This window comes from Seriola aureovittata, chromosome 12, assembly GCF_021018895.1.
Source record: "Seriola aureovittata isolate HTS-2021-v1 ecotype China chromosome 12, ASM2101889v1, whole genome shotgun sequence".
Lineage (NCBI taxonomy): Eukaryota > Metazoa > Chordata > Actinopteri > Carangiformes > Carangidae > Seriola > Seriola aureovittata.
Window position 1 is genome coordinate 5,577,818 of NC_079375.1, and position 23,991 is coordinate 5,601,808.

General features: G+C 38.8%; 1 protein-coding gene and 1 long non-coding RNA gene across 14 annotated transcripts in view; both read right to left on the bottom strand.

Moving 5' to 3' along the window:
* The window catches only part of LOC130179234 (uncharacterized), a 36,881-nt gene extending 17,870 nt beyond the window's left edge, over positions 1–19,011 (bottom strand). Inside the window, exons 1-2 of the long non-coding RNA XR_008829259.1 lie at positions 18,789–19,011; positions 12,280–12,387 (exon numbers count right to left, since the gene is read on the bottom strand). This is a non-coding gene — a long non-coding RNA (uncharacterized LOC130179234). The remainder of the gene's footprint in view (positions 1–12,279; positions 12,388–18,788) is intronic.
* A 3,108-nt stretch (positions 19,012–22,119) lies between these two features.
* LOC130179194 (rho GTPase-activating protein 12-like) overlaps positions 22,120–23,991 on the bottom strand; it is a 57,946-nt gene continuing 56,074 nt past the window's right edge. For all 13 annotated transcript variants that reach the window (XM_056392015.1, XM_056392006.1, XM_056392012.1 and 10 more), the window contains one exon: positions 22,120–23,617. In XM_056392015.1, the coding sequence (XP_056247990.1) occupies positions 23,443–23,617 (175 nt within the window). In that variant the 3' untranslated portion in view covers positions 22,120–23,442. The remainder of the gene's footprint in view (positions 23,618–23,991) is intronic.

The following is a 23,991-nucleotide window of genomic DNA, read 5'->3' on the forward strand; positions in this document are numbered from 1 at the left end:
TACACAAACATTAGTCTGACTATCACTGCCAGTCTCTACTGACACGTAAACCCCAGAGCTGAAATCCTAAAGTGCGTTTTCTGGTGATTCTTTAAAGTCATTTTAGGAAATGTAGGAATTTACTAACTGATGGAGAAGAAGATATTATTGCTGTGGAGAAACTCTGACTGTCCTAGTATGATGTCATCAGTGAACCAGGTACAGTAACATCAGTTTGTCTCCTGAATCCTCGGTCTGACTCTGTTTCTCGCCTGCTGTCATTAACAACCCGGCTGCAGCTCTGTTCTGCTCTCTGAGCTGCGGGCAAAGTGTGCCAATAAAGAAACAGGACAATTACACACATAATGAACACTGCAGAGAGGAGAAATTAAAATTTTAACTGAGCCAGGTGTACTGCCGAATGAAAGAGAGTCAAATGTGCCGCGAGGGTTCATGAAATTAGACAGAAGGACGAGAGAAGGTGGGACTGAATAAATAATCAAACTGAAGTCAGGTGACAATTAGTCTGAGTCCGAGTTATGAATTTAGATTTCTCTTCATCAGTACGTGTGGTTTAGCAGCAGTGATGATACAAAGAGATTAAAATACATAGAGAAAGCATTTCTCTCCATATTTAGTAAAAAGTAGACAGCTGCTTTCATATCAAATATTGGTTCAGTTTTAGAGAAGGTTTAGAGTTTTTTAAAGGCTCCTCTTTCATCTTCCATGGTTTTAAAATCATGTAGCTGCAGACTTCTGCCAATCTGACTGTTTGAAGATAAAAGTATTTTTATTTAAGAGCAGAAAGTTATGTTCACTGCAGAGCTGCCTCTCTCTCTCTCTGCCGCTCTCGCTCTCTTTCTGATGACCTTATTTTCTCTGCAACTATAATTCAGAGGTCTCAAGTTAAGCGGCCTTTTGATCCAAATGATGTTATTAATCAGCACCCAGAGGAGAGGAACCACTAATGACCTTTATAATGAGAGGGCTGGAGTCAACATGCTTCTTCTTCTCTTCTCACCTCCTGCCGTGCACTCTTTCCCTTCAGCGTCTGCCCTTTTGTCTTCTGCTCTCATTTCCTTCCTTTCTTTCCCTAATTTATTTTCTACTTCTACTATCCTCTCCTTACCCTCCTCTCCCTTTTTCTTTTCATGTGCTTTAATTATTTTTTCATGTTTTAAATCTGCTTAGGGGGAAATTGAGCGATTGAGCACAAAAATGGCCTCAAAGGAGGATAAAGAACAGCTTTTTCCCCCCACAAAAACTGTTTAGTGGATGCTTTCATCCGAAGTTTTTCTGTGTACTGGGAGTGTATACATTTTGTAGAACATGTATTCCCAGTAGGAAATAAACCCCACAGCCAACTGCAGCTGTTTAGACATTATTTCACATACAAACTAGTTTATTCTTGTAACATAAAGTAGGTGATTACTTTCTTAAAAATTGATAATCAAATTCATTATAGAATGTGAAATACAATTTCTTTGATTGTTTAAATGGATTTATTTTGAAGACATAGTCCTTTTGCCATGTTCATGATGCACTCTCATTATGGAGCCAGAAGAAATTTGTTTTCTATGATGAATATTGTCAGTTTTTTGGGGGGGTTTTAAAATAAGTGCTATCATCCAACAAAAAAAATAAAACATGTACAACAGGTATAAACCTAAAATTACAGCCAATTGTAGAGCAGAGAAGGTAGACAGGCCTGTGTTGTGCTGCTTAAGTGAGATCTAATGATGACCTCAAGTCATCTTCAAACTCAGTCAGTATATGAGTCGCATACACGTAGCTTTGATGCAAAAATGCACTTTTAATGTACCGCAAGAGCAAACATCTCAACGAAGTCTTCTTCTTTTGTTTTTGTCAGCATGTCTTTGTTATTACCACAAAGCTGCAAAATGTAACATAATGTGATATAGTCAGAGGCTTGTAGATGTCAGATGCTGAGCTTATGGACTCGTCTGCTCAAATATTCTCACAAAAAACTGCCTGACACCAAATACAAGCTTCACCCTGCTACGAAGCTGGCAAAAAAGTGCTTACTCAAAAGCTGATCATGTGATTGCACCATCCAGAGCTGTAATCATGTAAACCCTCCTGATGGAGACTTTTCTTTCCTGTTTGTGCGTTTGCCTGGCAGTGTGCAAGAGCATCTGTGTGGCACTGTCCTCTTCCTTTTGCTGTTTCTGTCACTGGCGTTTGTCACAGTGACTTTTCATCAGCAGAAAAATCATCATTAAGATGTTGTGTAACATGAGGAACACACAGCCAGGAACACACACAGCAGGCTAAGCTGGGTCTGATTTCAACACTTTATAGGAACAAATGATTGATCTTATATCTTCATTTCTTAACCTGATTTGTCCACTTTTCTGCAGAAGAATATCATATTTTGCACGTACTGAGGACCTGCTGGACACTGACTGAAAGACTCTCTGTTATACAAGCATTTCACTCGTATTAAATAACTGAATTGTACCATCTAAACTGGTTCCATTTTACATATAATTGGTACCAATTAACAGAGCTCTTTCCAGGAAATGTCCTCTGAATTTATGGTTAAATATTAGTTCCTTTCCAGTAAATTATTTGAAATTACAGGACCTATAAAATATGTGTTGCCATTAGATGCATTTAGACTAACATTGGTAATAATTAATGTTTGAACAAAATTAAAAAGTACTAATCTACAAATTAGTGTTTTCCACACCAGTACATGAACATTTGTCATTTTTTGTGCGTTTTAAATGCAAAAACGCTTACAATTATGTTACAGCGTACAATTTTACAAATATTATGTAATAATAAGTTAATGATTGTCCCGCCGCAGTAAACAGTAACATGCCTCTGGCTTCCTTTAAGCAGACAGCAGGTAGGTCTGGGATATGTAACCATCCTCCCTCTGTTCTCAAGAGCCACCGACTCTGTTCCATTCTGCTGCAGATTAAGAAGGAGAAACAGCTTTGGACCACAACTAAAGATCATAAAATATAGATTGAAGTGATCTTCTGTTAAGAATATTTTGTTATCATCCAGATTTACAGTGATACAGAGCTTATATGAATGCAAAGTGATTGTAAAGAGACTCTATACACTGTCAGGAGTTTTAACAGTTCCTCTTTGAGCAGACAGAATGAACAGTGAGTTCTGATCAGACACTGAAACTGGAGTTTAGCCAAGGACGCCCGTCCACCTCGACAAGCTCTAGTCACCAAATAAGTCCAACTCCCACAGGACAGAGACACCTCCTGTTGTTGTTGGTGTTGTTGTTGTGATGAAATGACCTTGGTCTTGTTGTGCAGGAAGAATTAGAAACACAGCTTATGAAGAGCAGTGTTTACCATCAACATTCAGCAGCAGCAGCAGCAGATAAAAAGTCCTCAGAGAGCCAGACATCCACAGCCACAGCAAGTTTGATTGGAGCTTTTCTCTTCACGTGGAAAGCTCCTGTTTATTATTTAATAGTCTAGAGCACAGATGCCTCATTAGTTGCCGATGATTTTCCCTAATGATAGTTATCAGGTTAATAAGTAATGAGAGTCAGGTGTGTCTGCAGCGGCCCTGAGTCACAAAGCTGGCTCTCATTTATCACCTCACCTTGTTCAAACTATAGAAGCAGAAGTGAGAAAACAGGAAAACATTTCGCAGCTTTAATATCAGGGACACTCAAAAACCAAAAACCTTGACAGATCATTTTAGTTAATAAATTATAGCTAAGCAGGTATTACTGACAGTCACCTGCACCTCCATCTACTTACACTATATCACCACAACACGAATGATTAGAGAAAAGAATAAAGTCTTTGATATTTCTATAAGTGCATTAAATTATTGATACTTAAGCATTAAAGTGGAGTCTGAGCTTCTGCTTCATTCTGCAACAGTCCTGAGGAGTAATTATGATCTTCACTCTGAGTGGCTTATAGTTATCAAACAGCTCTGTCCTGCACCACGCCTGAGCAAACAGAAAGGAAGCCATTTAGTGAGCAGGATTTTCCCTTAAACCTTCTGATTAAAGCATGCTGGATTTTTAAAGATTGACTGACTGCATAAAGAGCTCAGGAGGAAACTGTGAGGATTTTGTGGCTCACTGAATTTACAGACCTCGCATTATGAATAACTGACTATTATTTTCAACAATTGATCTAAACTAATTCATATTACAGTAAATACAGGAAGCATTAAGAGATAAGTCCAGGGGAAAAACTGTGGATCGACTGTCACACATCACACAAACACATACATTATTCTAGAAGCCAAAGATCATTTACCAAAGTTTTATTATTAATGCTTTATTCTTAAAGTGACTGGCCGAGCTGTGGTTACAACTCTTCCGTCTCCATCTCCCATTCAATTCAATCAAAGCCTGTGTAAGTGATACTTTCAACCATGTGTTTGGTGTTTGATTTGGTGGAAAAGGGAGAGGTCATTATTTTAGCAGTGCAGCATCACAATCATACACTATTTACAGCTGAACACACAAACCTAGACTTCACATTTTTGGGGATGAATGCCTCAGTTTTGTTGGACAAAAGGCTGATGTAAGGTCACTGATATACTAACTTTCTACTGAGAACATACAGCTGCGATGGCAGTCTCTGTTCATGCTTCCTTGTTTATCTGGAGTAAGGACCTAATCATCCCTGGCTAAAAACTCATGAACATGGAGCGATCATTTCAAAGAATGTGCTCAACCAACACTACCAATGTCACTGAATATTCAGTACATAGAGTTCAGCTGTTCTACATTGTGTATTCACACACTAATATGCCCAATGCGAAATGTAGAGCTGCAACGATTACTAGATTGATCGTCAATTGATTTTTTTTTTAGCAAAAATGCCAAACATTCACTAGTTCCCACTTCTCAGTGTAATGAATTGCTGCTTTTCTTTGTCATATATGACAGAAATTTGAACATCTTAAGGTTTTAGACTGTAAGTCTGACAAATTGAGTCAACTGAAGACATTAGAGGCCTCTCAACAATTAATCAATTGATCAAGAAAATAATTGGCAGATTCCTCAATTATGAAAACAATCTTTAGTTGCAGCCCTTGTGGAAAACTGTTACAGGTCAATACAAAACGTAGAGTACCTGATTGTCCAGGGCTATATTATTCATCCAGGACAACATGTTTTTTGCTCTGTCTAATCTAAGTGAAGCCCCTCCACTCAAATTGTTGAGTATGATCCTATTTATTTACACGACTTGATCAAAAATTATATTATCACTGATTTTTAACTAGAAATCAAACTGTCAGAAAGGTTTTTGAAGGAGCCACAAACAGCAGAGAAACAGACACAGAAGTCCTGTGAAGCTCAGCGAGTGGAGCCTCTCCTCCACGGTCAGTGGTTTTATTTCCACTGGGACCATCTAAACTTAGAGTCTGTGCACTCGCTGTAGACTGAGCTGCTGCAGATAACAGAGTCCAGTGAGCAGCATGTACATATGATGACACTGAGGTGTTGGTATCTGTTTATGTCTGCTGCTTCTGTCTTCTCTTCACATGCTGCATCATCTTGTTGGTGCAGAGACAAAGAGGAAAAACTACTGCTACCAACAAAAGCTCCTGGCTGCCTGTTTGGGCCAACACTTCCTGTCTGACGGCCTCCTGATAGAATCCAGTGGAGACCGGACTCTTCCAAAGGTTTATCAGCAGCAAACAGCAGCACAATTACACCACCATCTACAATGGAAACGATTACTGGAAACAGTTTCTGGAAATGTACATGACTCAGAGTGACTGCCTCTCTCTCTCTCTCTCTCAGCATCTCTGATTTTCTTTCATTTTCCTCTTTCAATCCTGCAGCATCCCAGCATTATTCTCAGCTCCACAGTTAAACCTGTTAACTTGCACTACACGGAGCACAAGGATTCCCCCACTTTAATTCACATGGCTGTGATTTCCAGGACTGTTGTTGTGTTTCTCTCTGGAAGGATTCAGTCATTGTGATTACAGTGATTAGTGATGGAAACATGGAGAAAACATTGTCCTTTCCTTCCAAAGCAGCTCAACCAACACAAACATCTCCAGGTTCTCTGCCAGCACGCCTCCTCCATCTTCACAGGCAACAGGTTTCAGCCTCCATTTCTTATTTGTTTCAGGAGAGAGCAAATCAGACAGACAGAAATCACAGGAAAGAGGAAAGAGCAAAAGAAACTGGCTTTTCTCCAGTGGCTGATAGTGACAGAGAGGTAGCTATTATGCAAACAACTGCAGAAATCAAAGCGTGGGATATTTTTCCACAGGAACTTGTTGACAGTAAATGACTGGAAAGGTGGAACTTGTTGGGAGTAATCAGGCAAGACAGCGAAGCTCGAAACCGACACGGTGGACAAACTTAACTGAGCATGTAAAATCACAATGTGCCGTTCCTCCTGCTTTTATTCGACAGTCTCCCTGCGGAGCAGGAAGCTCACTGATCTATCCAAGCATGCTGTGTTAGCAGATGCTGCAACGATCTGCAGAATTTATTTAATGATTTCTGATGAGGTTTAACTGCTCCCAGTGTTTTTAAAAAACAAAATAAAACAAAAGCGAAGCAACCATTCAGCCTTGAAGCCCCATGTTTAGGAGGACGTGTTTTTCCCCGTGTTATTTTATGCACTGAATTCATTCACTGCAGACAGTGTGCAGGAGAAATGTGACAAATCCCCGAGCTAATTCTTGACACTTTATGCTAATCTGCTCTATTATTTGCCTCCATTTGCCCTTGATGGAGACAGCTGCACCCTCAGGCATGTTGGAGAAACAATTTTTTGGTTAATGCCTACCACACCCACACACACACCCACCCACACACACACACACACACAGCTGGTGTTGATTTGACTCTGTGACTTTCGCTACTGATCTGTGTCACCACTACAGGCAGCAGACATTATGAAATTTGTCATCAAAGACAACACAACAGTTTCTGTGGATAAGAGCATCTGTTTGAGTTCAAAACACAATTGGAGATGTCTATATGTGTCCATACTTTTACACTCTGTTTTTAATTTTATCTGAATTTGAACAACACTGCTTCACTAAATGATAACGCTGCTTTCAGGCCAACTTCAGCCCTGCATGAGTAGCCCTCTCATTCATTTGAATGAGGCTAGGCTGTCCATGAAGTGGTGGTGTACAATCTGTTGTAAACACTGTATGAGTATAACACAGTACAACACTAACGCTAAGGCCTACAAATTTACAGAATAATTGCTGGATTCTTATTATTGAAAACTGTCATTTTGTGACTTATTTTCACTTCAAATTTCATTTGGCTGTAAATCAGTTGAATTAAATCTTATTTGAAAGCAGTTTGCTTAAGTTTTACTAAAATACTCACGATATGACTTCATGAACTAGACAAAAGTGTTATGAACATTTAACAGGCAGCTTAAAAGTGCAGGAAAATTTCAGTTGTCAACTAATCTGATGATGACTAAAAATAAAAGCTTTGGCTGACAAAACTTTTGGTGTCTGATAAGCCTTTAAACACATTCATCTGGTACTGCAACTGGACTTGAATGGTATTTTCATTTTTTTTTGTCTCACCAATGCAGCCCTATGCACTGCTTTCGGTCTGAATCCCTACTAAGAGCAGATTGTTTGTTTTTTTCCTCTCAATAAAAGATGGAGATAACAGTGTCACACATTCACCCCCAGAAGCAGCCCTCTACACTAGGGCTGAACGATTAATTGCTTTTACGGTAATATTGCGATATGATAAAAGGCAATTTTCTAACTGCAAAGGCTGTGATCACAGTAAGCTTGGCACACTACACTTTCACCTGTTGTACAATGGCCTCAGGCTCGACAGAACCTGGCACTGCGGAAACTTTAGTGTCAAAGAGGAGCAGTACGTCAGTTGTGTCGAACTATTTTGGCTTTAAAAAAGAAGATGCTGCACAGTGTCAAGTGTTGTGCAGAACCTGCCTTGCTACTGTTGCTACCTCACAGGGTAACACTAATAACCTGTATCAGCACTTAAAAAAAACACCTACTTCCCAGACGACCACACATGGGAAAACATAGCAGCCGGAAAATGAGAGGGGCTTGCCAACTGGGATCTCCATGAAGAGAACCATGTCTGCATAACGACGGACAACTTTACATGCTTACAAGGCTGTAAGTTAAACCAATCAGTCAATATACTACTGTGATTGAAGTAGTTAAATAAAAATATGTCATTCATATCAATTCATGCATCATCTAATTTCATCATGACATATAGGCCTGGCCTACAGGAAAGAACAGTTTATGTTTAATCTATCTAATAATGTGTTAGTCATAATATAGACTGATTTATTGCTTGTGTTTGTTGAACAATACAGAAGATATGGAACTTAAAAAAATAATTGCATATTCAATTGCAATCGCAATATTGGTAAGAAAATAAATAAATATTAAATAAAAATCACAATTACATTATTTTCAGAAATCGTTCAGCCTTTCTCTACACCCACGGTCAGGTGGAGCAGTTGGGAGTTATTGGCCTTGATGAAGGGTATCTAAGGAGCAACTACTTATGTTCCACCTCCATCTCCAGAATGGTCTGGCCACTCTGTGAATCTACACAGGAGCTAACTTCTCTAACATTAAGGCCACTGCAACTCTTTCTTAAAATAAAACGAACTTTTAGTGAAGCATTACGTAATCCCCTGTTTTTTTAAGTAACATAAAGGCCCTATTCAGACCTGGCATCAACATGCGTTGCGGATCCTCCATTTTTAAAACATTGCACATTTTCATCCCAGTCTGTTCAGTGTGTTCTGTAAGAGGAAAAAGTTTTGCTTGGTTCCAGTCAGCAAATTCATTTAAAGTCACTTGTGTTTTTGTTTTAATGCTTCGCCTGTGGGGATGGTCTAGCCACTTATCGATCAATCTACAGCGAGAGAAATGTCACAGCGTCGCAGTGGATCAGCAGATTGGCCTTTCTGGATAAATCTCATTAACTTGGTAACCTTGCTTTTCTGCTGTCAGTCATCAAACCAAAATGTCAAGAGAAAACTGGCACCTTTGCTCCGAGTGGTGAGGGAATTCAAACATTTAGGAGGTAAAGCTTCCATGTTTGTTTCCATTTTCTTCCATCTAGCAACTACACTGCTTAAACACATACAGTAATAGAAAATGAATTCATGTATCCGCAGACTGAGAGTCTACTAATTTCAAGTACGTTTCTGTGAATAACACATTTTCTATTTTGGATAACGATAACTATTTCAAGTTTATGACCTACAATTTCAATATTTTGCACATGGTAAATGTTAATAATAATATTATTACCTTTGTTTCTTACTCTCCTTGAACATAATGCGCTAAATCTCTATTTGTGCGTGATATCTCCGGGGGTAATAAAATATTTGGCATTCTTCCCATGTTAACAATTTAGCTGTAAACTACATGAAGTTGTTCATGATAGAAAAAAATATTCCAAAGAATATTCAACAGGAAAATCATGTGACTGCTTAAATTTGAACTTTAAAACAAACAAACAAAAAAGATCTGTTGGTCTGTAGTTAATACCAGGGTCAGGGGAGGATAGCCACATGCATATCTGTTCAAGGCATGCAATGTTAAAATAATCAAACCTGCCTCAGAGAACTAAATCCTTTCCAAATTAGATGTTTTCAGACTCTCAATCAAGTTGTGAAGTAGACGTCACTTTGCCCCAAAGACTGAATCTCTCATTTTGGAGGGAGTTAGAGCCAAATGAGTTAGGCCATCTGCTCAGTGATGCTTAGCTTCAAATGCATTAGAAAATAACAGATGGTTGAGTGGAGTTGAACATTCATACAGACGTGTGAGTTCAGTCTGGGTTTGACCAACATGATGAAGGAGAAAGTCAGAAACATGAAACAGGGAGTATTATACCTGTCATCCACAACTGCCATTGTTAGCCCTTTAGAGCACGGACAACCCTCAATTTCCTTTTAAAGACAGTGATTGCAGTGATGTTAACCGTGTTTCCTTTTGTTATCTAAACATTTACTGGTCCTTGATTCTCCAGAAATCTTACTTTGTATTTTTGATTTTTCAGCCAGTCACCTTGCAACAATGTTCCACTTAAATTTAATTTCCTGAAAATACTTTTTTTTTCCCCCCCTTTCTCAGCAGGTTTTATCCTGCTGGTTAGCTGGTTTTTATCCCAGTACAGACTACCAAACTTACACTACCAAACAGAGAGAGACAGTGAGAGACTGTTAGCCACCTGGAGCTCTTGTCGCTCAGGTCAATCTTAATAGAGATCTCTCTCACAGCCTGCTGCAACCAATGAAGCTGACAAAAACCAGCCCCGAGCTGTAAGACATAAGGCAGCTGTGGTTATTGGTGGATGTCTTTAAAGCAAACAAGCTCAGCTTCAGCTGCTCAGTCAGAAGGCCCCTGGATTTCAAAGGAAAGCAGGTGTTTGTCGGTGCACTCCAAAAAGACAAGGTTGACTGTTCCAGATGATTTTTGGTCTGATATCTCTGTGGTTAAGGTCTGGTCAAGTTCCAGCAACCTATCCACTTGGTTAAGTTTAGGGAAAGACTAAGGTCAAATAAAAAAAAATTAAAAAAACCCTGACACTTGGTATTAGATCTGCAGCCTACAGTATCAATACCACACAGTGTACATTTAAGCAACCGCTCCAAACTCCTCTACATGTGCCTGTTCACTACACAAAGCAGGACAGCAAAATTCATTTTCAAGTCCTCATGAGATCGCTTGTGACAGAATCTGACAAGTCATACTGTGTAGTTACTAATACAAACAAAGAGGTAAGCTCCATGATCTTTGCTTCTGATTAGCTGAGTAGATCATCAAACTGGATGCTCTGACACAACTAGTATATCTTCCTGTAATTTACGTCTCTGGTTCCCGCCGTGCCCTAACAGGTCAACACATTAAAGATTTTCAGATTATTTGCAGTTGGCCAAAGTCCCAAACTTGCATTTCACTAAAACTGGTTTACTTAATCTCCATGAGAAAATCCACTCATCACAGCAATTCCACTGAAATATGATGATGTTCAGTTGGAGGGGGGTCAAGGCGCCCGATTAATCACCTGAACAATCTCCCGGACAATCAGATGGATTTTAGGCTGGTCAGAAATTTTGGGCAGCTGTCTGGCAGTATGAGCAGTTCCAAGTCTAATTTCCCACGTGGCTGCTGTCAAAATATCTTTTATGAACTGTAGAGGGTTTGCTTTAATATTAATGGAGAAGTATTTTACATGTTGTGGTAAAACTATCCTGTCATGATGTAAAACTGACTTTACTCAACTTCCAGCCCCTGCTGCTCCATATTATTCTTTTTTTCTGCTCACTTTCCATTTACAATAGACCAACACAAAGTAGTGCTGCCTTTCACTCTTTTAGTCAAGGTTGATGACACAGCTGGTTTGTTTGACTTAGTTAACATTATTGGAATTATCACTGGACAAATCCAACCAGGGGCTCAGTGCTTACTTCCAGTGTGAGCTCCACATTGTGGCCAGTCAACTGACCTGTACAGTGTGAGCCCACTTCTGGCCGAGGAGAAAAACATGTAGTGTGAGTTCACACAATGTACAAGATGAATGAAATTGCTCAGTGTCTGACCAGCTTAAGTCAGCTGTGCCAGTGGTCTTGCAACAAAAACTAAAATTACCGCCTTGCGGTTGTATCCCTCCGCCACTCAGACTAGTTTCAGGTTAGATCCCAAAAATAATAGTATTTTCAGGCTGTGGGAAACTCTCCCACAGCCTGAAAATGCTATTATTTTTTACTGTGTGATGTCAACCAGTTTTCATAAAACATCCACTCACCAAACTAGTTGAAGTATCTTCAAGGAACTTTCAAAAGCGCAAAGCTACACAGGGTGAAATGTTTGTGCTGCATGTGAAGTCTTAGCTTCTCTCGTTCTCTGGTTTCCATTCACCGGAGCCTCTGAGTGAAGTGAACTACATGTCAACACACTCAGCCCACCTGGCTATTCCTGCATTCAGTCTGGGTTAAGAGCAGAAAGGTGTGCCAGCGCTGGCAACACAAATGTCTGCGGGGAACATAATCATCATGCAGAGCTGCTAGCAGGAGTCAGAGACGAACAGCCTCTAAGTGAGTGTGAGTGTGTGTTTGTGTTTAAGTTGCAAAGGAGAATGTGATTACCATGCAGAACTGGTAGCAGCAGTCACAGAGGAGGTCCTGTCTGGATTTGCATGTGTAGTTGGAAGAGGAGTTCCTCAGAGGTGGTCACACATTCACACACACGCTCAAACAGACTCTGTGATGATATAAAAGACTGTGTGTGTGTGTGTGTGTGTGTGTGTGTGTGTGTGTGTGTTTGTACCTGTCAGTGTCAGTGTATGATGCTTCTCATGTCTCTCCATCAGTCCTCAGCTGGTGACGTCTTCCTGTCCACTGAGGCAGTTTGTCAGTCAGCTCTGTTTAATGAAACCTTAATTAAAGTGGAAATATTCTATTAATTAATGCAACAGTTAGTCAGACATCTTATTAAGAAAACACTCTGCCATTAAATTAAACCAAATTGGATGTGGAGGTACAGCTGTCACAGTTAATTCACTTTTTCATTTGTTATCTGCCTGCTTTTGCAATATCACTAACTTTCCTGCCACTCCATCCTGCCTTCCCACCTTGCAGCCACCTGACTTTTCCCTGCCCACCTACTCACCTGTTACCAACCACATAAACAACTCATGTATCGGCCCATCTCCACTCATTTCCTGCCAGATTGTCTAGTTTTTTTCTACCTAGCTTTCCAGCATTCTGTTTGTTTTCCTGCCAGGCCTGTTCCCAACATTTGCAGGGAGTTCTGGTTTTTGGATTCCCTTTGCCTGCCCCTTACCAAATTTTATTTGACTATTCAACAGCAAACATGAACTTAAATGTATTTTCTGTCTCTTGGTGAAGTTGAGAGCAATAAACTAAGAAATATTTACATAGTTTCTATAATTTCCAGTCCCTCAGTATCCTTCATTCTGAGGATTCTTCATGTAAAAAAATTACGTCAATTGTCGTTTTTCATACAAAATTAACATGTCACTAAGAATCTCTTTCATTTATATTAGTGCTAAAACTTTTAGTCTTGTTAGTGATTAGTTGATCAACAGAAAAACTCTTTTTTGATAAGGTAACCATAAGTGATTTATCGAGCATGAATGAACAGACACTGGTTTCAGCTTCTTCAATGTGAGGATTTGTTGTTTCATATCATGAATTGAAGTTTTGGGCTTGAGATTGTTGGTGGAATAAACAAGCAGGAAATCACATTGGGCTCTGAGAAGTGATTAATCAGTTATTCCACAAAATAAAACAAAAAAGTAATCCTTTGTTGCAACCCTGATTCATTTTCTAGTCAAGTCTCCCTGAAGCATTTTCATACTGTAGAGTGGCTGTGAACACTTCAGCCTTGATTCTGCCACATGTGAATCTTAATCATTTCATATTACCATGTAGTACTTCATTCAAACAAGGATTTAACCTCATCAATATGTGCAAACACTGTTGCACATATTTGTACTGGTGCTGTTAATTAGTCTCAGATAACATCAGAAAAAAAGGCTGAGGCATAACTTAATTGTTTTGAGATCAAGTCAAGAGATCAAAAACCCCAGTGCATTTTTTAAAGGCTAGGTTTCAGTTTCTATTGTCCTGATGGTGTGGACAGCAGCTCAGTCTGCGCTTATCATTTTCCATGCAGCCGGCAACTGAGCAGATATTAGCTTGGCCTTATCAGCAGGAGCCACAAAGGGCTGAGGGTGAAGTGGAGCAGATGCTGAGGGGGAAGGCTCCTCAGGGAGGCAGCAAATGATCAGAGCCTGACACCGGGCCCGGGGCGCCGCCATGACATCCTCTCTGTGGAGGACCAACAGCGACAGCAACAGCTACCATGTAATTTCAATGTTAACAGAAGAATCTCCTCACTCTGTAAAGCATAAGTTCAAAAAGTATTGCTATTAACTTTCAAAATTTAGCTGATTGGCATTCAGAGGCCGTACTGCAAGGTCAGTGTTCACATCCTCACTAAGGAACATGAAGCTCTCTGCTCTCTCTTCAGTGCCTCAAGCTTGGATCCTCAGCTTGTACCATCAAAGATATATTTACATGAACTGTGATAATCTCTTAACATGAATATGAAATTATTTTCATTGGTTGCTTATCTAAGGATTTTACCTTCTGCAGTTCGGATATTTTCTGCATTTATCTGTTTAAAGTAATTGGTTAGTAAAAAAAGCAGTGTAACAACACCTTGCTTGCCTGTTAGTTTATTGTTGTTATTTGCCTGCTTTTCCTATTTGTTTTTTGTTGCTGTTGTTTTACTTGTTTGTTTCCGTTTTGTTTTTGCCTTGCTTGCTTCTTGCTTTGCATTTTTGTTTTGTTGTTTGTTCCTGTGCTTGCTTAGCTTTTACCACTGTGCCTCTTATCTACTGTTTTTATCTTGCATGCTTTTCTTGCTGCATGTGTATGCTACTTTTACATGATGCCATTGTCTGTTAGACTGTATTTCTTTTATGTAATGTTTGTTCTCTGTGTTGCTGTCTTTTAACTTTATACCCTTTTAGCTCTTGCATTCTGCCAGGCCACAATTGAAAATAAGAATTTGTTCTTAATATCTTGACTAGCTAAATAAAGGTAATATAAAAAAAATTTAATAAAATAAACCTTGGCCTTTGTGGTGGTTGTTTTTGACTATTTTATGACATTTTAATTGATTAGAATAAGCCATAAAATGCATCATTAGATTTTCATTACAGCCTCGAACCCATTTTTTCTTTTATGTTTTTCTTTCTGTGGTTTCACCTTGCAACATGAGTTTTTGTAAATTTAAAACATTAAATTCAGAAATAAAAAAAGGCTTTAAACTACGCACAACATAACACTGTAAATATTAAAAATAAATTCAGCTGATTTCATGTAGTCTGATTGCTGAATGTGCGCTAATACGCCATAATGTGGTTGAGATGTAGAAAATGCCACATATCTCAACTGGATTAAACTACTTTTAGTCAGGTTGAATTGTTCAGAAAATGTGGTTTAAGTGGAAATCTAAAATTCAGTCAGCGACAACCAGAGGAACAGCTTTTGTCCTGACCTCATGTCTCAGGTGTAACTGTAACTGGAGCAATTTAAATTAGGACAGTCCTAAAAAAACAAGAACATGCACGCTCAGAAAAATTCTTTCCTAGATGAATGAAGGTTTACACTTACACTGTTGTGGGACCGTGCAGCCCATGAGATAACGGCACTTAACTATGTACAATAGAGACCCTCAAGTCTTGTAAAATTATGCTTTTTTGTGGTTTTCAGAAGATCCATCTTTTATCCTAGTTATCTAAAGAACACACACTAGTCTGGACAGATACGATATGTACGATAGATATGTTCAAGGGGCATTCGGCCCAATGATTTTCCATGAGAGGCCGACAATACAGAAATCTTGGTTTTAATGTTAGTTGTTACAATTTGACACCATCTTTTGTGGCACTGTTACTATCTATAAGCTGAGCACCAGTGATTGATTAAGGCCAAGGGTTCCTGTACCAGTCCATATAGTGCTGGATATCTAAGATGTTATCTGAGAAGAACTGATCTGGTCAGTGAGGTGATGTTTCTCCATTGGGTCAACCACCAAAAAAAACAAAAAACAAAAACACATGGATGAAACAGAAAAATAGACTGCCCCTCCATCTGTTGCTGATATCAATTGCTCATGCTGACAGATGAGATGTGAATATGCACAAATTTCTTCTCTACCTTTATATGACAGGGTCCAAATAAACTTGAGTTTAAGTTTCACACTTCCTTCCCTCTGTCCATATGTGTGCTCATTCTCGCTTGCCCACTCAAGTGTCTCTCTCTCACACTCACTCTCTCTCTCAATGCTGTCAGTGGTTCTGACATGTTCATTATGAACAAATTATTAACAAACCTACTTCCAACTTACTTTATCAATTAATTTATATTGTTGCAACTTATCTTGCCTAATAGAAAAATATACTCTTTTACTGTACTTCAATACAACAAACACATACCTACATGTATAGTCTTTAAAAAAATCACAGCAATACCTTGCTTTCAGCGTAACTATGATCTAATATTTAATTAAATCAGGCACAGTTACTGTCTGTGTCTATTAAGAGGCAATATTTATGCAGATAAAAGTTTAGTTTAAATCTTTCCTGAAGCATATTTTCCTTCATTATTACACATGCTATCTATCAGTGCCTCCAACTGACAGCCAAGGATCCCAGGAACAGCACCTCGGACAGCAACCATGACACCCAGTCAATTTTATTTTGTAGAGCCCAAAGTCATAAATTTAACTAAAAGGGACTGTACAACATACCTTTATAACAACTGTACATAGCATTATTTTAACTTAAGTTTTCATAGTGGTACCTCATATCATATTTGTAGCATCACAGTTTTTAGCCTGTTTCTGCATGGATCCCTGTGATCTTAACATGTGATTTCACACGTCTGCTTCTCTGAGTCCTGTGATAGAAGGTGTGACTGATGATGTACAGCTGAAGAAGCCTGGAGCTTAGACAGATAACTACTCCTCAAGCCTGCTGCCATTTGGAGGTTTTGCATTATAAAAATAAGTGTGTTCTGTTGTGGAAGTCCTAAAGTCCCTTTTGGAGAGCAATCACTAATAAAGCTTAAAGGGCGGATATTTCCTATTTTGAGCATTTGATGCAGCAGAGCAGCCAGATGTGAAAGCAGAGGCCAGAAAACAGCATTTAGGAAAGTCAAAATATTGGCAGTTTCTCAAAAATTGAAGATATTTCCACAGCAGAATAAAGGAAACCCTTTGCCCGATGCTGAATGCTTTGCATTTGCCTTCTTACAACAGGAAATCTCTGATAAAATAATCCATTATCAAGGTTTAACTTGGACCAGGCATCAAAGGTGTTGTTAAAATCCATGCACAATACTGCTTCCTTCTTAAACATTTGCATCACAAAATCTGACTTTGACTTTACTGTGATTTTTGATCGTAATCACCTCTTCTAAATTGTTGAATGATGTCACTATCTGTTTACATAAGCCTTACATTAAAAGTTTGCTTCCTTGTGGTATGTATTTTAGTTTTGCTCTGCATCCTTGAGCTGAGATCACTTTGTGACGTTAGGGGAACTTTTTTTCCTTCTCTGCTGCATGTTGTTGCACTTCTGTTTGACATTTCTATTAGAAGTTGTCATACAGGCTGATCAGCTCCTCTGCAGCCCAGTGAACTGAAGACCAGAGCTGGTTCACTCTACATTTTGTTTCAGACCCTTAAAACAGTGAGAACACACCTGGTGTAATTATGTTAAAATCAGCAACTAATGATTATTGTTACTGATTAAGTGATTCATTGATTTGTGTATAAAAACAGAAGATAGATGAAATATCCCTTTCACAATTTCCTACAGTTTAAGGTAATTTCTTCTAAACCCTAACACATTCGGTTTACTGTCATACATAGCAAAGAAAAGCATTGATTGCTCACATTTAAGAAGCTGAACCATCAAATGTTTGGCATTTTTGCTTTAAAAAACAACAATTATTTGATAATGAGAAAAGTAACTAAGGGTTTTTTTCAATCGACAAATCAGTTAATTGTAGCAGGTCTAATTATATTACACTACGTACAAAGTGTGGATAAAAGTATCATAATTGAGCTTATTGAGTCTCAATTCATTACATAAGTGGTTTAAAAAGTTATAATCGTTGGAAGTAAATCCAAACTACACCAGCTTTATTTTTTTTCCCCACTTGGTCAAAATTTGAGGAAAATGCGGCCCACCGCAGTTTCTCTGCAAAATAAAAGTATCAGCATATCCATGGAAAAATCTACTTCTCTCTTCTCCATCCACATGCTCAATATCAAAACACAGCTTCTGCTTGTGGCACACGACACACAGCTAGCTTTGAAGACACAACAAAAACAAAAAAACAGGTCAATATTTTATTCAGCATTACTCTAAACTAACTCTTCAGTTAGACTCTGATAATTTTGACTTGGTGAGTCAGAACTTTGGGACCATATTTTCTTTGCCACATATTTTAGCTTTTCTTGTGACAATGGACTTCTATATTCAGATATTTCAGATTGGAAATGGATCCAGGATGTTGGTGATGGAATTTCTGTATGTCAACCTCATAACTGATTTTTTAATCACTTACCTCAAACACTGAATGCATTACACACACAGCCAGTTCTGACCTCCCTGGTGCCTAAAGTAAAATTCTGCTAAGGAGCCCTCCAGCCCTACATTTCCTGTCAGCTATGTAGACATTTTTTAAAATATAAAAATACTGTTGATACTGTGGCTTGGTTCAATACTTAATGCATATTACTCACTGAGAGGTGTGCATCCATATTGCCTAGTATGCCCCAGCAAATCAGTATTTTACATTCAATATTTTACCAACAGTCAATGTCAATCCGTTGTTTTCATTAGGCCAGAGTTGTAACCAATCATCATTGATTTGTTTGAAGAAGATGTGCGCAAGATATTTTGTCTGGACTAGTATCCACAGAGGTTGCTGCCAAATTCCATTTGGTGCACGAGCATATCGACGATTGTTCACGGCGCGGTTATCGTTTACACCGCCTGCTGTTTCTAGCGTTGACCGTTGGCGTTTAACAAACGTAAAAAAGAGTTGCATTTCACTCTCACGTTTGTCACAAAGTCACACAACAGCTCTAGAGCAGCTGGTGAGCAAAACAGAGACAAACTACCCGGCTCGGTTAGCAAGACAGACTGGAGAGAGATACGCTGCAAGCTAGCACTTAAACGTTAGCCAACCTTTATTTGACATCAAAGTTGGAGGAGAAAACAAGTTTACCTGTTTGCTGTTCCCGCCATTCACTCTGGTGGTGTTTTTTTCCTCTTCGTGACCAGAAAGTTCCGTTTCATCCTCTCCGAAGTTGTAAACATCGACAACTGCTTTGACCTTTTATATATAGTCTATGGCTATAACGTTAGAGGGAGGCGGGTTTCCGAGCGAAAATTGTGAGGCCCCACGCAACTTACATAGTGAGCGTACAGGGCCGCTCGGAACATGGCGATAGCAGTTAAGTAGCACAATTTTAAAGAGCTTGAAGACATCACTAAAACGTACGTCATGCGAGACAGCCAATGACAACAAATGGAATGTTCCAAGTTATCATATTGATATTTAAGGTGTGTTGATTGATTCACTAAACACTCATGCATTGATTAACATGAAAGAAAACATCCAACCTTAAAAGTTGCCTGTAGCTTCCAATAGCAATCAATGAATTTCCTGGCACCAATCCTTTAAGAATTGGTAACGCCACACCTCAAACATTAATATACAAGTAAAACTATTATAGAGAACGGAGTGCACATTTTTTACAGTCCAGTTGTCATTTTTGGAGTCATTTTACTTTCTTAATTTACAAAATTACAATGTTCCTACTAGTTGATTTAAAACAAACAAACAAACAAAAACATTAAACACACACTGAAGGCCTAGATATGAAGATACCAGCAAAATGTGGTAAAATAATTCTTTATTGTCAATTTATTCTTTTAAATTGCTGGTGAGCATTAATATGAGCTTGATTGGTATCAGGAATATCCCTTACTTAATGTGGTGTCTTATCCCATTTTAGAGTAAAGTAGATAACCTCATACCCAGGTTATGATTATGCCTGGTTGGATACACATAAGTCATGATACTGAAGCATGTAAAGACCATCCTGTCTACTGATGGGTTTGGAACCAAGCCAGCCCCATATAGACCAAGTGTTCTAGTCAAATCAGCACTCTGGCCTTTGAGAGCGCTGCATCAGACAGAATATATCAATACTGCATGTAAGTAGGTATCAATAAACAGGTTATTTAAAGTTCATGAAGATTATAATCATGCATAGACTGCTCTATTCTCAGAGGGAGAAAACTTTCACATTCACAGGTGTAGCTCATCAGCAGGAAAATCACAGGTGTATTTAATAACCTCAAAGCAGCAACCCAGTTAGGATTCAGTTCCATTACCTGATTGTCATGGCTGGATTAACCCCATAGGTAGCCCCTGTAGACCCCTATTATACATGGCAGTTTCATTATTTCCCCTGGCACCCAGAAACCAGATTTGGGCCGGTATTCACAGAGCATTTTATCTTACCACAAAGAGTACTCCTAAGTAACACTAAAAGGTTTTAACTAAAAGTTTTCTCCTAAGTCCTATTCATCAAGCTGCTGAGACCAACTTTTAGTAAGGAAAGGCGAAAACTCCTGAGTTAAAGGTGCGACTGCGTTGCTATGGCTGACGTCAATTTTCCTGGACGAGCTCCCTTGCAGGAACCACAGCGATTGGTTGATGAAAGACCAGTGTGTGCTGGTGAAAACGCATGCGCAACATCCCGCAGTAACAATAATGATTTAAAAAAAAAAAAAAAAACACTGAGAAATAAACGAATATAAATTAAATAATTATGGATTAGGTTCTGTTTACAAAAGTAGTGCATTCCTTAAAATGCATCCGTATGATAAGGTTTGTGTCGACCCAGGAGGATTTAATTTAACTATAAACACTTGGATCACTTCTCTCAATGAAAAAAAAAAAACTAACCTGTGCTAGACCATCTTACTAAAGCTAACTGGCAGCCTATTAACCACAGTCCGTTCTAGCTGCAGCCTACCTGTTGTAAACTAGCTGTGGTCCCAGCTGTGGGTTGAAGTGTGTGAAGATTTCCCCTGTCCCCTACCAGGTGACATCCAGCTGGAAGATGATTCTGTCTCAGGTCACTCTTCATTAAGATCCATGAATTGTGTGTAGATCCTGGACACTGTACAACAATATCTGAAACTGTACAGGCAGCATCAAATACAACCTGTGTGTTGATAGTGTGATTTTGTTTTCCTGCTTACAAATACCTTGTGATGGTGCAATAATTAATGTGTTCCATCTATGGCACCAATCACACTGGGTAGACTGGCAGTTGCCATGAAGCTGCTTTATTTTTCTGTAGTTGTTGAACATCTAAAATAAATCATATGAATTGTCCTATGACGTCAGAGCGCTTTATTGTTTGGTGGATATATCAGCCTTTCTCTGTTGCAAATTAGCGCAGCGTTGATAAACACTTAATTTCCGCACTGATCAGGTTGTTCAGTTGTTATTTAATCCCTCACAAATTCCACAAAGATCATTATTCCCTCGTAATTGAGTCGTTTCTTTTAAGTAATTCAGCATCGTTTAATGTTTCCAAAACGCTGTGACGTGGAATGACAGCAGCCCTTTAAGCTTCTTTGTGATTTGTTCTTAGTGAGTTAGGAGTCCTCTCCACTACTTCTAACTTCTCCCAGATTTAGGAGCTAATTTAAGATACCCCTAAGCCCCTAATTTGCTAATTTAACAGTTTTCTATGACAATAAATTCAACATGTTTGTTTCAGATAAAACAAGAAATAAGAATTATAATAATTCTCTGACATTTTATACACTAATGAGTCGATTATTAAATAAAGTAATTGAAAATGAAGATAAATGTTGGTTCCAGCCTCATAGTTTTCCTATGGTGGATTAGTACCAACTTACCCCAGGTCTTAAAAGAAGTACACGTGGCTCAATCAGAGCTGATATTTAACGTTAGTGGTAGAATTTGCCAATAATCAAATTACATAGACCCAAATGATTTGGTGTAAACCGTCTGCCCTCGCACCTAACTTAGATAGTGGACATGGCATTACATAGTATACAAGTGTATAATTATCACATAGTATATCAATTATGAGACACTAAGACAAATTTAGTAAAGCAATTGAAAATTTTGACTATCTAAATTAGCAGAGATTAGTAAATTAAATTTAGAAAATCAGTCAAACTTACTATCTTATAATTTTGAATAAAAAATTGGCTTGATATCTGAAAACATTAACTTATGTCAGGTTTTATCAACTATTTTCACTTGGTGGCTCATTACTTTGATGTACTTTAAAAAAAAAAAAAGTTTTTATATCAGTCCTAACCTTTCAGTTTTGTTTATTAATTATTGGCCAAAATGGCCTGCTGGAAGTTTAATAGTGGAAAAGATCTTAGTGGGTATCAAACCTCAAATTCTGGCAGTGTCAGTGTCTTATTGTCACAATGAAGCAACATGGAACTGGTGCAACTGAACACTAAATGTATAAATAAGTATTAAAACAACGTAAAGAATATCTCCTCTTATTAGAGGCCTTTATTCCAGTCTGATAAAGCCAACAGCATTTTCTTTATATTCACAATCTTCCATTAACCTGATTCACAGGTAAACCTCCACATCCCCAGTTCTTCACAACTTTTTTCCTCACATGTTGGTTACACAATGATCACAAAATAGTGATTTCTACCTCTTATCATATTTTTAACACTCCAGGCATATGCACTTATATTTATTATTTGTACAATATATTGTCAGTAAATCCATTCATCCATCCACCCACCCGCCCCACCCATCCACATGCATACACATAAACACTGTACAACTGTATTAATGGAGACATGTTTAAAGGCTGTTTGCCTTAACATTTAATATCCATTAGTCAAGGAAAGAGCTGAGTACCATTGTTTGTTTTCAAGTTCATGTTCTGAGCGCTGCGAAATGATTTGTTCTAAAAGCCAAATGGAGGAGGTGCCATGCAGAGATAATACAGAGTGGTGTTAACCTCTCAAGTGTTCAGAGGACCCCGGTCCAGTATTTCAGGAGGAGGAGAGAAAGAGGGGGGGCAGATGCAGACTGAGAGGAGAACAAAACATTTAAAATAAAAAGAAGAGAGAACATGAAAGAGCCAAAAAAAATGTCTTGTAAATTGTATAGTTCCTAAATAAAAAACAAAAGAAAAATCCCTTCTTCACCTTGTTCTAGCTCCAACTTATTTCACCTCTTAGTGTCTACACTTCTAAAGCCAAGCTGAGGGGGCAGAGCAGTTTCGATTCTTCTGTTGGTTCCCCACTGTGGTACATACAGGAGTGATGAGTCTATATAAGTGATGAGATTTACAGTACAGTACAGACAGGTTGCATCCAACATCATAAACCTCCAATACTGCTGCTTCCTCTGTAATAGAGGCTTACTGATACTCACTCCTCTGCAGCTCCTTTGGTCTCAGTTAGTCTGTGCAGTAGTAGAGGCTTGTTTGGCCTATGTATTATTAGTTTTAGGAATCCAGTGTCAGGACAGGAGGATGTCACCTTTGCAGTAAAGTGGCACAAATGCAGCTGCAGGAGAAAATAAGATACTGAAAAGTGCAAAGAGTCTTAACTTTTTGGTCGCTAGTTAGTTACATCTATGTTTTGGTTTATGAGACACATTTGGCTTTGGTCCAGAGGTTGCAAGATTGGAGAAGCCAGTGACCGCGGGTTGGTTTGAGATGAAGAGAAGCTGCCCCCGGACCGAGCCGGGCTCTTTTTGGCAGGGCCATGCTGGGTTAGGAAGAGCTCTGCGTTTGGAGAGAAAAAAATAAAACAAAAGGCTCATCCTCTGGTGTCTCAGTCTACCTGCCAAAAATGTTCTCGTACTCCAGCAGTATCAGCTCCACTATCTGGTTCTGGTAGACCATGTGGACCGCCATGTTCCAGGTCTCTGTTTCAGGGCGCAGCAGCGTGGGGCCGAACACAATGGCCACACTCTGGGTGGTCATACGGTTTTCCTCACCGTAGTCGATCACCCTGGAGGGAAGGAGGAGTGTTAGATAGTCAGATAAAATCACTCTAAAGGCTGAACCCTGACAAGAACAATTATCATCAGTCAACATTTCTTTCTCACAAAATCACTCATGCATTCAAACACAAAGTAGAGGCAAACTCTGAAAACAGACAAACTGAATCGTCAAATATATCAAATTCAAATGTTTGCCTCTGCCAACCAGCCAAGTTGGATGACATATGGTCACAATCTCCTCCTCCTGAGTTACAGCGTTGGATAATGACGAGAAATGTTTCTGCAGAACATTATGATGTCACAGTGAAGTTAAACTTTGACCTTTTGGCCATAAAACTTCATCACTTCATCCTGTTAAGACATTTGTGTCATAAGAAAAAAA